Source organism: Mesoplodon mirus, assembly GCF_964341445.2.
Source record: "Mesoplodon mirus genome assembly, chromosome: 6".
NCBI lineage: Eukaryota > Metazoa > Chordata > Mammalia > Artiodactyla > Ziphiidae > Mesoplodon > Mesoplodon mirus.
The window spans coordinates 129327077-129341175 of NC_138982.1; the positions used below are offsets into that span (position 1 = coordinate 129327077).

At 45.0% G+C, this 14099-nt stretch overlaps 1 protein-coding gene across 2 annotated transcripts in view; it reads right to left on the reverse strand.

Moving 5' to 3' along the window:
* Window positions 1-6074, reverse strand: part of ADAMTS5 (ADAM metallopeptidase with thrombospondin type 1 motif 5) — a 46206-nt gene extending 40132 nt beyond the window's left edge. Inside the window, exons 1-2 of one of the 2 annotated variants that reach the window (XM_082624809.1) lie at window positions 5308-6074; window positions 3149-4937 (exon numbers count right to left, since the gene is read on the reverse strand). In XM_082624809.1, coding sequence (XP_082480935.1) covers window positions 3149-4255 — 1107 coding nt within the window. In that variant the 5' untranslated portion in view covers window positions 4256-4937; window positions 5308-6074. Of the gene's footprint in view, window positions 1-3148; window positions 4988-5307 lie in introns of both variants that reach the window. The other variant, XM_082624808.1, reaches the window with a different exon arrangement.
* Window positions 6075-14099: the final 8025 nt, after the last annotated feature.

A 14099-nucleotide genomic window follows, 5' to 3' on the forward strand; every position in this document is an offset into this window, starting at 1 on the left:
GGAATGTTAAACAGACGAGGTCGGGCATGTTCAGGGTGGTATGGTCATAGACAGGGAATGTTAAACAATTTCCCACTTTTTTTCTCAAGCAGGTAGGTGTTTTGTTTTTAAAGGAGAGTGCATCGTCTCCAAAATGGATTTAGGAGTGTGCCTTTAAGGAAACTATCTTAAAAGAAAAGAGGAAGCCAGGAACCAGAAAAGGATTCTGGAAAGCAAACATAAATCCTGGGGAGATCAGATTTCTACTGTTTGATGGTAGAAGTGGTATGAATTCCAGCGTAAGTGCCACTCTGGAATGAAAAGGGCTCCTCTTGCAAAAAAGTGACTGGTGCTATATTTCCCTAATTAGGACAGTGCCTTGTGCTGGGGTACAGTCCTGACAGTGAAGCCTGTTAGTTTGATAAATGAATTACTAGCACTATTCTGCTGATTCCTAGACATAACGCTCAAGGTGCCCTCGGCTAGTCAACAGGGGTGGAAAACATATCCTCACACATTTGCTTCATGCCTGAGAAACAAGCAATTTAGGAGAAGACATCTGGATACAGAGTTTGAACAGTGCTCAGAGCCCATCAAAACATGGAGTTCATGGCTTGGCATCTGGCTGCTAAGCAACGTACCTCTTACATTCAAAACAGAGATGTAAAAGTATATCCTGGTGCCAACTCCGGGTATTTCTCATTGAAAAAAAAATAGCCATGGAAGTTTTTCTTTAGGTCCTAGATATCTGACTTCCATGAAACTGAAGATCTCAGATCATTTCTCCTCTAGCCCTCTTGGTTTCCACATTCTGAAGTATTAGGCAGAGATTAACATTATATTTTAAAGTACTCTCAAATGAATGCCTCATGAGTCTTGTAATATTTTTCTCAGCCCCCTAATTAATTGCACTTTTAAAATTAGGTGCATACATCCATAATAATATGCTCTTCAAATATTTGGCTCTCATCAAGTTAGATGTATATACCAGAGGGCCAACCACAAACTAAATGAGATTTACTTTACTAAAAGTATGCTTCTGCTTGGCAAGGAGGCCAGGGAGGGCCCATGTAAAATATTTTCCATGTGTAGACTAGTTTGAAAAATGAATGTTCTTATAATACTTATTAAAATTAAGATAGATGTTAACTTATTTCCCCCTTGCTTTATCTATTTAAAGGAACTCATATATTTCAAAGCTTGGAAAATAGGAATTGTTAACTACCCAAACAAAAAACAAATCCAGAAGAAGCAACAGACAGATCATTTAGAATCCCTGACTAGTTTCCCATTTTTTCTAAGAAGCAATTAGGAAAATTATGGGGCAGGAAATAGGGAGTATTGGGGTCTTCTATTAAAGTTTATGGAATGTGCATTTTTATTCAAAAATGAAAGTGAACCATGAAAATGTTCAAAGTGAACACTTTGCAGTAGTATATCTACAAAAGTATTTTTTCTTCAGTCTTTAGAGAACTTCCTTCCATAAACTCTCTGAAGCCTCCTTCTTGGCAGCCCCTAGTGATGTAGCAAAGCAAGAAATCCAGACACGGAAAGTTGCGAACCAAAAAAAAAAAAAAAAAAAAAAAAGAGAGACTTGGAAACCAAATAAGAAAGGGATAGTTTTACAGGAGAACTTCACTTCATATGGAAGGCTACAAAAATGAATGTTTTTCCGTTTTAAAGATTAATGTTGTGCGGAAAAATTAAAGGATGGTTTCCAGGAGATCACTTCATGAAGAGAAAGGTTTTCCATTGTGCAAAGCACTGTGCGTTGCCCACTTCTCCCTAAACTGCTGCCCTCAGGCATCTTTATTTACATGTGGTTTACATCTGTGTCCACCCCGTGAACCACAAGTGTTTCTCCACTCCAAATTTATCAACACTTTTCCTTCACACCAGAGGTGCCTTAGTAAAAATAGGAGAATTAGGTGGTGGAGCTATGTGATTCTGAAACCTCCGCAAGCCATCATTGAATTTCCTGTCCTAGTTCTGGTTGTTCCCTTTGTACCATGATTTTGAATAATATTTCAAAGCTTCTAATCCTTCTCTCTATCCTGGATGGATCTCAAACACTTCAAGAATGAGCTTTCAAAGTCCATTCTTACCAGGCATCTGAAAGCATGACTCAAAACCGCCAATCAGAGTAGAGCTGTGAAAACTGAGGCTCAAATCTCTGAGCAAAACAAGCTCAAAACCAGTCCAGACTCTGTATCTGAATGTCACACTTTTGTGGCGGTCTACATAGATATTGTGTTCCTCCCAGAACCTCTGGGCCTATACAGATCCGTATTTTTTCCCTTCCTGTAACCCCCTTCCTTAAAAGAGGGAAATCCTGGGAAAACATTCCTTCATGTCTTGACTTTTTGCCCAGATCTTTCCACACTGGGGCTTCAGAAACATTCATCCAAAACCCAAACATGCAAGCTGGATGTGACCCTTGACTGGCAGCTGTGGAGGATGGAGAAGTTCTTGCCGTGCATTGGAGGACTAGGCAAAGGAGTTGCTAAGGAATCTCACAAGATTGGGTTTCTATATCCTCCTGGCCATCCCCAATCCCTTCCATCCAAGGAAGCAAGATTCCACCAAGCTGGATATGTAAGAACTCCATTAGGAAGCCAGACTGGAAAACAAGTCCTTCCTTTGGAATGTCTTCCCTTGACTTATGTCTTGAAAGGGGTCCAAGTAAGAAGGTATGGACATTTACAAAGGAAGATGGTGGATAAAAGTGACTACAGTGAATGAATCATCAGCCCTTTCCATTAGGTTAGACAAAGTTATATCTTTGGGTTCATTGGAAAGTAGATGATCCCTGATTCCAAAGACAAACTTGCTTTCCTCCTTTTCTCATTTAACGACGCACATTTTCCCAAGCATTCTAGCTCCATTTTACCATATTTATGCATCTACGACTGCGTATCTCAGACTGGAGACATCCTGCCTGTTTGACTGATTGTGTAAGCAGGTCTTGGTCATTTAAGGCTTGAATTGCTCCGGCTCTATCCCGAATACAGGAGCAGAGTTGGAGGCTGGCTGGGTTTCCTGCGAGAAGCAGGGAAGCAAACCCATGGGGGCAGGCGGTTTGTGGGAGAAACAAGGCTGTCAACAAGGCTGTCCCGTTGACCTACCTGCTTACTCCGGGGCTTGAACCACTCCCCCAGGCGGGACCTACCTCCCGAGTAAACAGGATGGCCGCGTCGTAGTGTTCCTCGTGGTCATCCTCCAGCTGGTTGTGCTGGTGCTGCCATTTGCAAAAGTTCTTGAGCGTCGCGGCCGCGTTCTTGCTCACCTCCAGGCTCTTGTCTTTGTCTCCCAGCACCACCACCTTCACCACGACCAGACGGATGTGGTTCTCGATGCTGGCGTGACTGTACAGCTTGTTGGCGATGGAGGCCAGGGTCAGGAGGTAATGCTGCAGGCCCTGGCCGTACATCCGCGCCATGGACGCGTCGGCCACCAGGAGCAGCTCCACCTGGCGGGCCCGGGAGATGGAGCGGCGCCGCCGCTGCCGCCACCACGTCTGTGGTCTCTGACTCCCATCGGACGAGGGAGCTGACTGGTCCGGGAGCTGCGGGGCCAGCGCCCAGCGTCGGTCCGGGCTGCTGTGCGCCGGGGGGCGCTCACGGGGCCCTGGCGGGGACGTGGGGGTCTCGCAGCTGGTGCGAGGCGGCAGGGCCTCAAAGCTGAAGCCCTCGCGGGTGTAGACGTGCAGGATCCGCGCGGACCCGTCCCCGTACACGCGCCCGGCCTCCGCCTCCGCCCAGGGCGCGCGCAGCAGCGGCTTCAGGGTGTAGCGCGCGTGCTTGACCGCGAAGAAGCCGTCGAGACCACCGCAGAGGTCAAAGACAGCCAGCGAGCGAGGGCTGCCGTCCACCGTGCCCCGGTAGAAGCAGTGGCCCCGGTGGCGCCGGGTCGCGTTCGGTCCGCCTCCTGCGGGCACAAAGCCAGCGGCGCCCACCGAACCATCCCGCTCTAGGTCCAGGAGGAACCTCCGGCCGCCCGCGTAGATCAGGTAGCCCACCTTGCCGCCGCCCGAGTAGAGCTGGTCGATGTTCTGCACTAGCCCGTGGCTCCTGCGCTGCGGCGCCAGGGGGTGAGGGTGGCCGGGAGGCTCGGCCGGCTCCTGCGCCACCTCCCCCTGCCGCCGGCTGGGCTGGGCGGCCGCCGCAGCAGCCCGAGGCTGCCCGGCTTTATCCTGGGCAGGTGCCTTGGCGGGGCCGGCCGCGACCGGGGGCAGGCGGAGCGCGCACAGCAGCAGGGACGCCCACCCGAGCAGCATAGTGCGCTGCCCGCGGGGAGGGGCTGCGCGACGGGGACGTTATGGGGATTTGTTATTCGCTCTGGAAGTTACCGGGGCGGGAGGTGGGGACACACATACACTTGCTTGCAAGGTTGAGTCAAGTGTCGGAGGGAGGGGGACCCGGCAGCAGCGCCAGCCTGTCCCGGCCGCGATGCCAGCGTGCGAACTTTTCTTTGTTGGTTTGCAAAATGTTTGGATTCGTGCTCCCGAAAGAGGAGGAAAAAAAAAAAAGAATAAAAAAAATAAAAAAGAAAGAAAGAAAGAAAGAAAAAAGCCGGGTTATGGAGAAAAGGGGAAAAACCCCAATCCAACCCCAGCCAAGATTGGGGCACCGAGAAAAGTAAGGAAGGTGCCGCGCACCAGGCGGGCAACTGGTGCGTGCTGCCTCCAGCCCCCTTGCTGCTCGGGACCCGCCAGCAGCAGGGGTTCCAAGCTCCGGAGCCCGCTTCCTTTCTTATTTTGTGGGTTTCCTTGACTCTACTGGAACCCGGAGGAAGGGAAGAAAGAGAAGAAAAAAAGCCATAAAAATTAAAACAGAAATGCAAGGGGCGGCCTGCGGCGAGCCAGCGAAGCTGCGCGTCCGTGTCCCTTCGGATGCAGTGTCTTCCTGCCCGCCGTCATCCCCAGTCGGCCGCTGCGAGCGCGGAGAGCAGCGCGAGCGCTGTGAAGATGCGAGGAGGTGGAACAATGAATTTATAGCGGCATGCCATCCTGCAATGGCAATTTCAACAATTCGTCACTGCAAGCTGCCTCTTAAAGGGAGAGCTTCCCCCACCACTCCCACCCTTCCTGATCCGCGCCTAATCAGATGGGGGAGGGCGGGCCTGGGGGGTGATCGAGGAAAGGGCGACCGCGGAGGAGGAAGGGACCCAGTGAGGTGGAAGGAGGGGGGAGGGAGGGAGCAAGGGCGAGGGGGAGAAAAGTATTTGAGTAAGAAAAACAGAAGATTTCTTTGGCCTCATTTAAAGCCACAGCGGCTGGGGTTTGTCTGATATTTCACAACCCATCGGGGTTGGCTAACCTCGGCTTACCTCATCTCCTGACGGGGTGTTTTGGTATGTTTTTAAAGTTACTGAGACGTTTCAAGTCTCTCTCTGCCCCCTTTTCTCCTGCTTTTCTTTCCCTCGGTAGGAAGTTCCTGACGCACGTTTTTGCCCTGTGCATGCCGGTGCGCTCTGGCCTCGTAGACCTTGCAACCGCATCCATCAGCCAAGGGCTTTCAGCTTCCCGTGCGCCCCCTCGCCCCGCTCTCCCGGTACCGGTTTCCTCCCTTCGCATCCCTCGGACTCTTCGTTCTCGTTCTTGGACGCACGCTAGGTTCGGGCTTCGGGTGACTAACTTTTCCCAGCCACCAGCAGAGTGGCCGCGCAGGCGGAGAGCCGCGGGCTCTTCCTGGCGCGTCGCTGCGCCCCGAGGGCTGCGTGTCCCCGGGACAGGGCCGCGGAAGGCCTGGGAACTCCGCGCCTTTGTGTGCGAGCCGCGGGCTCCCCCCTTTCTCAAGCGCGCCTTTCATCCGCGCCCACGATCTGTCACTTAATCCCGGATGACTGGAACTTCCTTTGCTTTGCTTTGCTTTAAGAAGGCAAGGACGGGAGAGGGGGAGAGTTAACTCTTGAAGGGAATTGCGCTCATTTTTTTTTCTCCCCATAATATTAGGAAAAAAAATGTGCCCACACTTTTCTCTTATTCCTTCGTCTAAAATGATATTTAAATGATAAATACCCATATATGTATTTATTTCTCCTAAAACAACCACCACCACCCTTGGCCCTGACCTACTATCATTCTCAGAAATTCCTTTTAGGTGAAAAAGAAGACTTTTGGGGGGAGGAAGGGCGCAGGTTGGTGTTTATTAGTATCTGAGTGGTATTGTTACTGCTACTTGGTTTCTCTCTCCTCTTTCTTTCCTCACATTATCAACTCTAGTAGAAAAGAAGGAAAATCCGACTTTTTAACCACTACTGATAATGGTTAGAAGGTCTACTGTGGGGACAAGAGCACCTTCCTTCCCCATTATTCCAAGACGAATTAATGAATACACCAGTGAAAAATGAATCTGCTATATAGTTAGCACATTTCTGTCTTTCTACTTTTGTTTAATTCACAGAGATGCATGCCAAGGATAGCAGGGGCACCTCTGTGCACTCCAAGCTGCTGGTGATTTTTTTGTATCTTTGTTAAGAGATCTGATGACTGTTTCAGGGAATCGGGAGGGTCCTGAACTGGCTTGAAGTCCTCCGAGTAGCAGCGATGAGCCCGGGAATCCCAGAGCTGCCCAGCAATGATGCCCATTGCCCTGTGCCTGGAGCACCCTCTCGAAGGAGGGGTGAAGCGTGTTTTGAGAGTTAGTTCTCACTTATAAATGAACTGATCATTGGGGTTCCCGGACCACCCAATAACTTCTAGTGTATTCTGAAATACCTCAAGATCTGGGAGGAAGTTCTATTGCTGAAGGTCATTGCCTTTTAATTCCACGACCCCTCAGTCTCTCAGTGGTCAGCTGTCCAAGGCCAATACTGCCAGTTGAATATTTTGAGGAACCAGAAACATTCAGAATCAGGAAATAAAGGAGAACCTAGTTCCTGAAGTCTTCCTGTTCCCCCAGTAGCCTTCAAGTTTGTGCTGGCCATTCTCTCTTCAGTGGTCATTGCCTGTGCCTTTAGATAGGATTTGTTATTGTTATTATTACCAATTTCAGTAAAAAGTAGCCCAATATTCATCACTAAATACCATCTCTAAAACAACTTGGATTCATTAATTTTAACCCTTTCTTCATTGTTAATCTCAAAGGATCATTTTGATAGAGAAGCAGATGGCAGTGGTGTAAATTAATTAATTATAATTATTTGAATTCACAGATTTCATAGTTAGCATTTAAAGAAATTCCAAATGAATCTTCTTCTTAGTGAATGAACATCTTTCTCCTCTCTCAGAAACACTGCATTACTTACATGAATCATGCCTCTGAATTTTATGCCTTCAATTTTAATTACATAATGATATTTGTACTCAGGTAGATTATTCAAATTTTTAGAAATATGTTGAAGAACAAGATAGATACAGATAAAGCTCCAAACGTGAATATCAAGTACTAAATATAAATATAACCACATAGGCACAAGGACAGGAACTAATACAGCTTATAAATTTAATGAGTAAATTCTTACATATTCAGAACATTTCTAATTGGATATAACCTTTTTCTTTTTCTGTGAAAGTAACTTGGGCACTTTAGGAAGTTCATTTGGTAACACTTTAAAAATATTACCCTTGTGGATTAGGATGAATATTCCACAAATGTTCCCGAAAATTTAAGGTCTGTCAGTCCAATAATATACTTTGCACTGGCTAAAAGTAGCCCATGTTTTTATCTTCTTTTTAAAGAAGAAAAAGAACATATATGAGGAATCATGTTTAGGGGGACAATTTGCTACTTCGTTATTTCATTATTCCAAGTGACAGTATTACTTGTGCATATTTAATGAGAAGTTTCCACTGCATTTCTAGAGTATATGACCACACCTGATGTGTAATTTTACATTTCCCCAAAGGAAGAGAGACTTTCTACTCCAGAATGTTACAAGTTGGAAATTATCTTAGAGATTATCTAAGAGTTGAAACCAAAGTGAGTTGCCTGGGAGTCAAAAGTCCACTAGTGGCCAGCTCTCCTGCAACCTAAATTCCTTCCCCCTGATTTGATGGGCAATCCACAACCTCTCTTAAAATCCACCCAGTGTAACAAATATCTGTCGAGGGCCCACTGCAAAGTGCTCTGGAGGTTCTCTGGAGACATATAAAAATGAATAAGGCATGATTAATGTTCGAAGATGCTGACAGTTCAGAGATGGAGCCAACTGTACCAAGAGATACTTGGAATGCAAACTGGAAAATGCAAATAGAGAGGGGAAAAAAGCAAGAGAACAACTTCTGCAGGTGCTTTGAGCTGTATATTTCCAGTACAGCTTCACTTCATAAGATGTGTATATCCTTATAAATAGTATTTTCTCAAATTTCCATTTGCTAAAGTGTCATTTTGTCCCCTTCCCCCATCTATGATTTTAATGCTAAAAGTGAGGAAATAACTGATAATAAAATATTCCTCTCCAGTCAAACACCTGCTCCTTACCTCTCAAGTAGGAGAATGACAGCCTGTCAACTCTGTAATAGTTTTCCTTTCCCACATCAGGATCCCTACCCTAGGTCTTGCTGTATTTTGAAGTCCCTGAGTATCATGTCCCTGAGAGGCAGGATGCTGGATGCTGGGAGTGAAGCAGCTCCACTGCTGCTTGAGGCCTATATGAATATTCTAAAGATTCTAGGGCTTCCCTGGTGGCGCAGTGGTTGAGAGTCCGCCTGCCGATGCAGGGGACACGAGTTCGTGCCCCGATCCCGGAAGATCCCACATGCCGCGGAGCGGCTGGGCCCGCGAGCCATGGCCGCGGAGCCTGTGTGTCCGGAGCCTGTGCTCCGCAACGGGAGAGGCCACAGCAGTGAGAGGCCCGCGTACAGAAAAAAAAAAAAAAAAAAAAAAAAAAAAGATTCTAGGTCAGCCTTTTCCTCAAGTGCCACTCAGCTCTGCAAATTCCAGTTCTCAGAAGACTTGCTTCAAAACCAAAGGTTATTTTAGATACCTCATATAAGTGTAATCATGCAGGATTTGTTCTGCTGTGACTGGTCGATTTCATTTCGCATAATGTCCTTCAGGTTCATCCATGCTGTCCACATAAAATAGTCAAACTCATAAAAGCAGAGTGTAGAATGCTGGCTGCCAGGGTCTAGGGGGAGGGGGAAATGGAGCGTTGCTCTTCAAGGGTATAAAGTTTCAGTTATGCGAGATGAATGAAATCTAGAGATCTGCTGTAAAACATCGTGCCTATAGTTAACAATACTGTACTGTACGCTTAAAAATTTAGTGAGGGTGGATTTCATGTTAAATATTCTTAACACAAAACCAAAATGAAAACCAAAGGTTACACTTGGGGAATAGGGAAAGGAGTGTATGCTACCTTTGATATGACTCCTAAATTTTTAGAGGGTAAAACTATTACCTAAACTATCCTTCTCTTTTTTCCTAACCCTTGACCTCCCTCTCCATCTCCTCCTATAATCTACAATGATGTACACATCAGTGTACATGCACGATCTCGCACATATTAGACACACAACACACAGCAGCATGTGTGCACCTGTGCACACACTTCGCCCTAACTCGGTTTCCCATCTAGGCTGTACTGATGTGACAAGGGGATAGAACGTCCTGAGAAAATAGGAGAGGGTATTATGCCGGCTCTTCCTTTCCCCTTGCAGAGAAAAATTTCTTGAGACCTTCACTGTAGAGATTTTTTTTTTTTTTTTTTTTTTTTTTAGGGAAGTATACCACATTTCTGATAAAACTCAAAACCATTTTTTTCTGGTCTCTGCTTAGGACATATTACAGAATGGTCTCTCTCTTGTGACAGATAATATATGCTTCAGAATCAGTGTTATTTAATTTTATAAAGAATAAATTTTGGGCAAAGCTAGATTTTCATTTTTTTATATGCAGAAATTTTATACAGTATAAAAGTCTTCAAGTGAGTAATGTACATGGTATCATTTAAGACATACAGGTGCTATCTGTAAAGTAAAACTGATGAGTGTTTTTATGCTGACCAGCTGTGAAACATTGTTTTAGCTTTTCTCACACAAATATGCACATATTACTTTCTTTTATGAGTTACTCAACTTCTTTTTTTTTCCTTTATTTTCCAAAAATCATCTCAAAATCAACGTTACTGGAAACACATGGAAAATCAGGAATTTCCACCCTAGAGTAATTTGAAACATTTGAGGTTTTTGTTTTTTCCTTCATGATGGCAAATTTAAGTAAAGATTTCAAATTGCGTAATGAGTAGTTCTTGCCATTGTAATTGTAGCAGGTACGAATTGTTGTTCCATAGCCCTACAACTAGTTTTTTGTTTTGTTTTGTTTTTTCAAGTAAACTTTACATGGTAGCAACACTTTGTTCAACCTCTGCAATATCACAGTCTCCTTGGAAACCAGTGAATCTCTCCTTATTAAAAGTATTTGCCTTATTCTGGTCAGTAAAGTAAGAAGCGGAAGTTAGTCCAAACAAAGCTGATAAACATCAATTGTTTCCTGCCTCACTCATCCCTGGCTAGTAAGGAAATGAGGACAGTGGCTACCTAATCAATAAGCTTACCTTCCACCCATGCTGCTGGTTGCTTAGATGGTTTAAGAAAGAAATACAGAGTATCATTTTTCATGACTGTCCATGGACTAATACATACCTGTCCAACACATACTTTTCTTAGACAGGTCCTGGCAGGTGGAAGGAGCAGTTATCCTGGTTATGATCCTACATGAGGATGGGGGTGCAGGTAAAAAGCTTGTAGTGTTTCCTTATTTTACTTCACAGGTGTCCCTCTTCCTATACCCCTCTTCCCAAGCCCCGAATCACGGCGGAAACAGGAAGTAGCAGTGCCGCTCTTACTGACTGACTTACTGAATAAAGATTTTATTCTCAGTTCCAGGAAGGAGCCCATTCATGACAATCACCATCAACTCTCCCTCTTTTCTTCTTCCAGTTAGCCCATCCTGAACCTGTTGGAAACTCCCCTTTCACCTCTACTGACGTGACCCAGGGTCCCAACGAGGTTGTTATCTCTCATCTTTAAGAATATGAGTAGAGCTTCCCTGCTGGCGCAGTGGTTGAGAGTCTGCCTGCCGATGCGGGGGACACGGGTTCGTGCCCCGGTCCGGGAGGATCCCACATGCCGTGGAGTGGCTGGGCCCATGAGCCATGGCTGCTGAGCCTGCGCGTCCGGAGCCTGTGCTCCGCAACGGGAGAGGCCACAACAGTGAGAGGCCCTCGTACCGCAAAAAAAAAAAAAAAAAAAAAAGAAAAAAAAAAAAAGAAAAGAAAAAAGAATATGAGTAGATGGGCTTGAGGCAGCAGGAAGAGAAGAGGAAATATAATTTGATTGAGTTATAGTTGAGGGAACTAATCTTTGTCCACATTTTTCTGTATTTGTCCCCAAAGCCAGACTCTTAGTTTTGCTCCTTCATTTTTCTAATTTCGGGATCCTCTTTCAAGCCATCTACACCTTTTCCAGTCTATATACGTGATGAAGCAAGATTCCCCTTGTCCTTCAGGCGTTTGGGGCGTCACATTCTATTGAGAACAGAGCTGGGTAGGAAAGAATGAAGTTGCGGTGCTGTCACTCATGAAACTCAGACCTACATTCAAAATCATCTTCTCAAAGGAGTCCTCACCAGATCAGCCCACAGTCATTATCAGACCTTGATGGTCCATGTCAGTTTGGGCCCAAATGTTTTAAGTGACTGTTGAATTATACCTGAAAGAGCTCTTTTGACTCATGACTTTAGAATTAATTACCAGTAGTTGGTTGTGAATTACTAAACACATATTTACAATGAACTATATAATCTCTAGCCTGTTTTTCTCCATCTCAGATCTTCATTTATTTCTGCCAAAGCAGGAATCAAATCAGTCAGTATTTTATTCACCTACTTGCTCATGAGATTTATTTTAGAAAAGTGGTTGAGGAAAATGGTGCAGGTTGAAACTAAATAAGGCAGAGGCATTCACAACAGGAAACTATCAAGTATGACATAAAGAAAACCTCTCACATATGTTCCACAGGTAAATTCTACAGAATTTTCAGAAAATCTAAAAATAATTTTTTAAAAATTAGTATAGGATTAAAGGGTAAACTATCCCAACTGGACTCTCTGCTAGCTTTCAGCCAAACAATTTATTCTCCAAAAAATGCAAAACAATGTCGAGACTATGAGGTGTTTTTGTTTCCCTCCCTCTGCTCTCTCTATCATAAACCTTGTTTTTGCCTTTGATCATTGACAAGTTTAATGGTTGGGTTCCTCCTACACAAGTAAACTTTTTGCATGCCGAAGATAACTCCATGTATCAGAATTATTCTTGGCCTCTTTCTCTTCCTTCTTTCTCTTTTCCCTCCCTCCCTCTCCCTTTCTTTATGTCTGTCTTTTCCACTAGAATGCATGCGCCATGAAAACAGGACCTATGCTTATCTTTATCACCTTGTAACTCCAGTTTCTAGCTTGGTAACTTGCAAATGGGAGGCATGAATAGATACATGGTAACTATGCAAAACATCTATGTTAACTATTTTTTAAAAGTATTTGTGCATGTGTTTTTTGATATTTGTCTGTCACCTTTCTTTTTTTTTTTTTTGTGGTGCTTGGACCTCTCACTGTTGTGGCCTCTCCCGTTGCAGAGCACAGCCTCCGGACGCGCAGGCTCAGCGGCCATGGATCACGGGCCCAGCCGCTCCACGGCATGTGAGATCTTCCCGGACCGGGGCACGAACCGTGTCCCCTGCATCGGCAGGCGGGCTCTCAACCACTGCGCCACCAGGGAAGCCCTGTCTGTCACCTTTCTTAACCATTCTTTCTCTAATAATAAAACCACACCTTTTCAGGGAACCCTAATCCACATGTTTGAGTAAAGCTGATCCTATTTATGTCCCCTTCCCACAGGTCTGGGCACTTGACACCAAACCTGGCAGCTCAGAGCTCCCCATAGACCTGGCCATAGAAATTGGTCCCAGAAAGAGCTCTGCCCATTGTATTCTCACTTGGGACATTTGCCCAGGTCATTAGGCACATGTACTTTTCTTTCCATGATCAAAAGATATAAGGACCAGGCTTCCCTGGTGGCGCAGTGGTTGAGAGTCTGCCTGCTAATGCAGGGGACACGGGTTCATGCCCCAGTCCGGGAAGATCCCACATGCTGTGGAGTGGCTAGGCCCGTGAGCCATGGCCTCTGAGCCTGCACGTCTGGAGCCTGTGCTCCGCAACGGGAAAGGCCACAACAGTGAGAGGCCCGTGTACCGAAAAAAAAAAAAAAAAAAAGATATAAGGACCATGTACTAAAAACAGAAATCTAACTGCTGTAAAACACCCACAAATTCTCAATGATCTCACACAATTGAAGTTTATTCTAAGTGGTATAATAAACACCCTCAAATTCTCAGTGTTTTTATGTAATCGTATTTTCTCCTTCGATATCACAGTTCTTTGTGGGTTGATGGCAGGTGGGAGGCCACTCCATGCAATCACTCAAAAATTCAACCTTGTTTCATCCTGTGATCCTACCCCATTCTTCACCTGTTGCCTCTGAGGCTGACTTAGAAAGGGAAGAAAGAGGGTAGATAAGGCATTCTTTCTTATTTGCCTGTTTCAACAGTGGCATACTTCATTTCTGTTAACAGTCCACAGGCATAATTAGCCATAGGGAGCGACCCAGATGTAAGACAGAGGGAGGCAGGCGTGAACCCAAGAAGAAAGGGGGTGAAAACAACATTTAGTCAGTCTCTGATGATTGCCATTTGTCTTAGAGATTCCACCAATGGAAAAAGATTAAGAATGAAGCCAAGCAGGGGTGAGAAAGAGAACAAGAGAGAGAAAATAGAAAGGGGAGGAAAAAAAAAAGAAGACAGTAACCTTAGAAACCTTGAATTCACAATGCCAATTAAATCTTTATTTTTGTTTATGCTAGTTTAATTAGAAATTCTGTCACCTAAAATAGAAAAAATCTGAATGAATACACCCCTGTTTTGCTTGCTACGCTATATGTAGGCCTAAACACAATGTTTTGCATATGGTAGACAGTCTAAATATTTTTTGAATCACAGATTATAGGAGTGAACACTCAATATTAGTATATTTGTCTGATGTTAGCTGTCAAATTTATACTAATAAATGCATCACACAGTCTATCATTATATTTCCTGTTATTCTGTTTCATGTCGCTGATGTGTC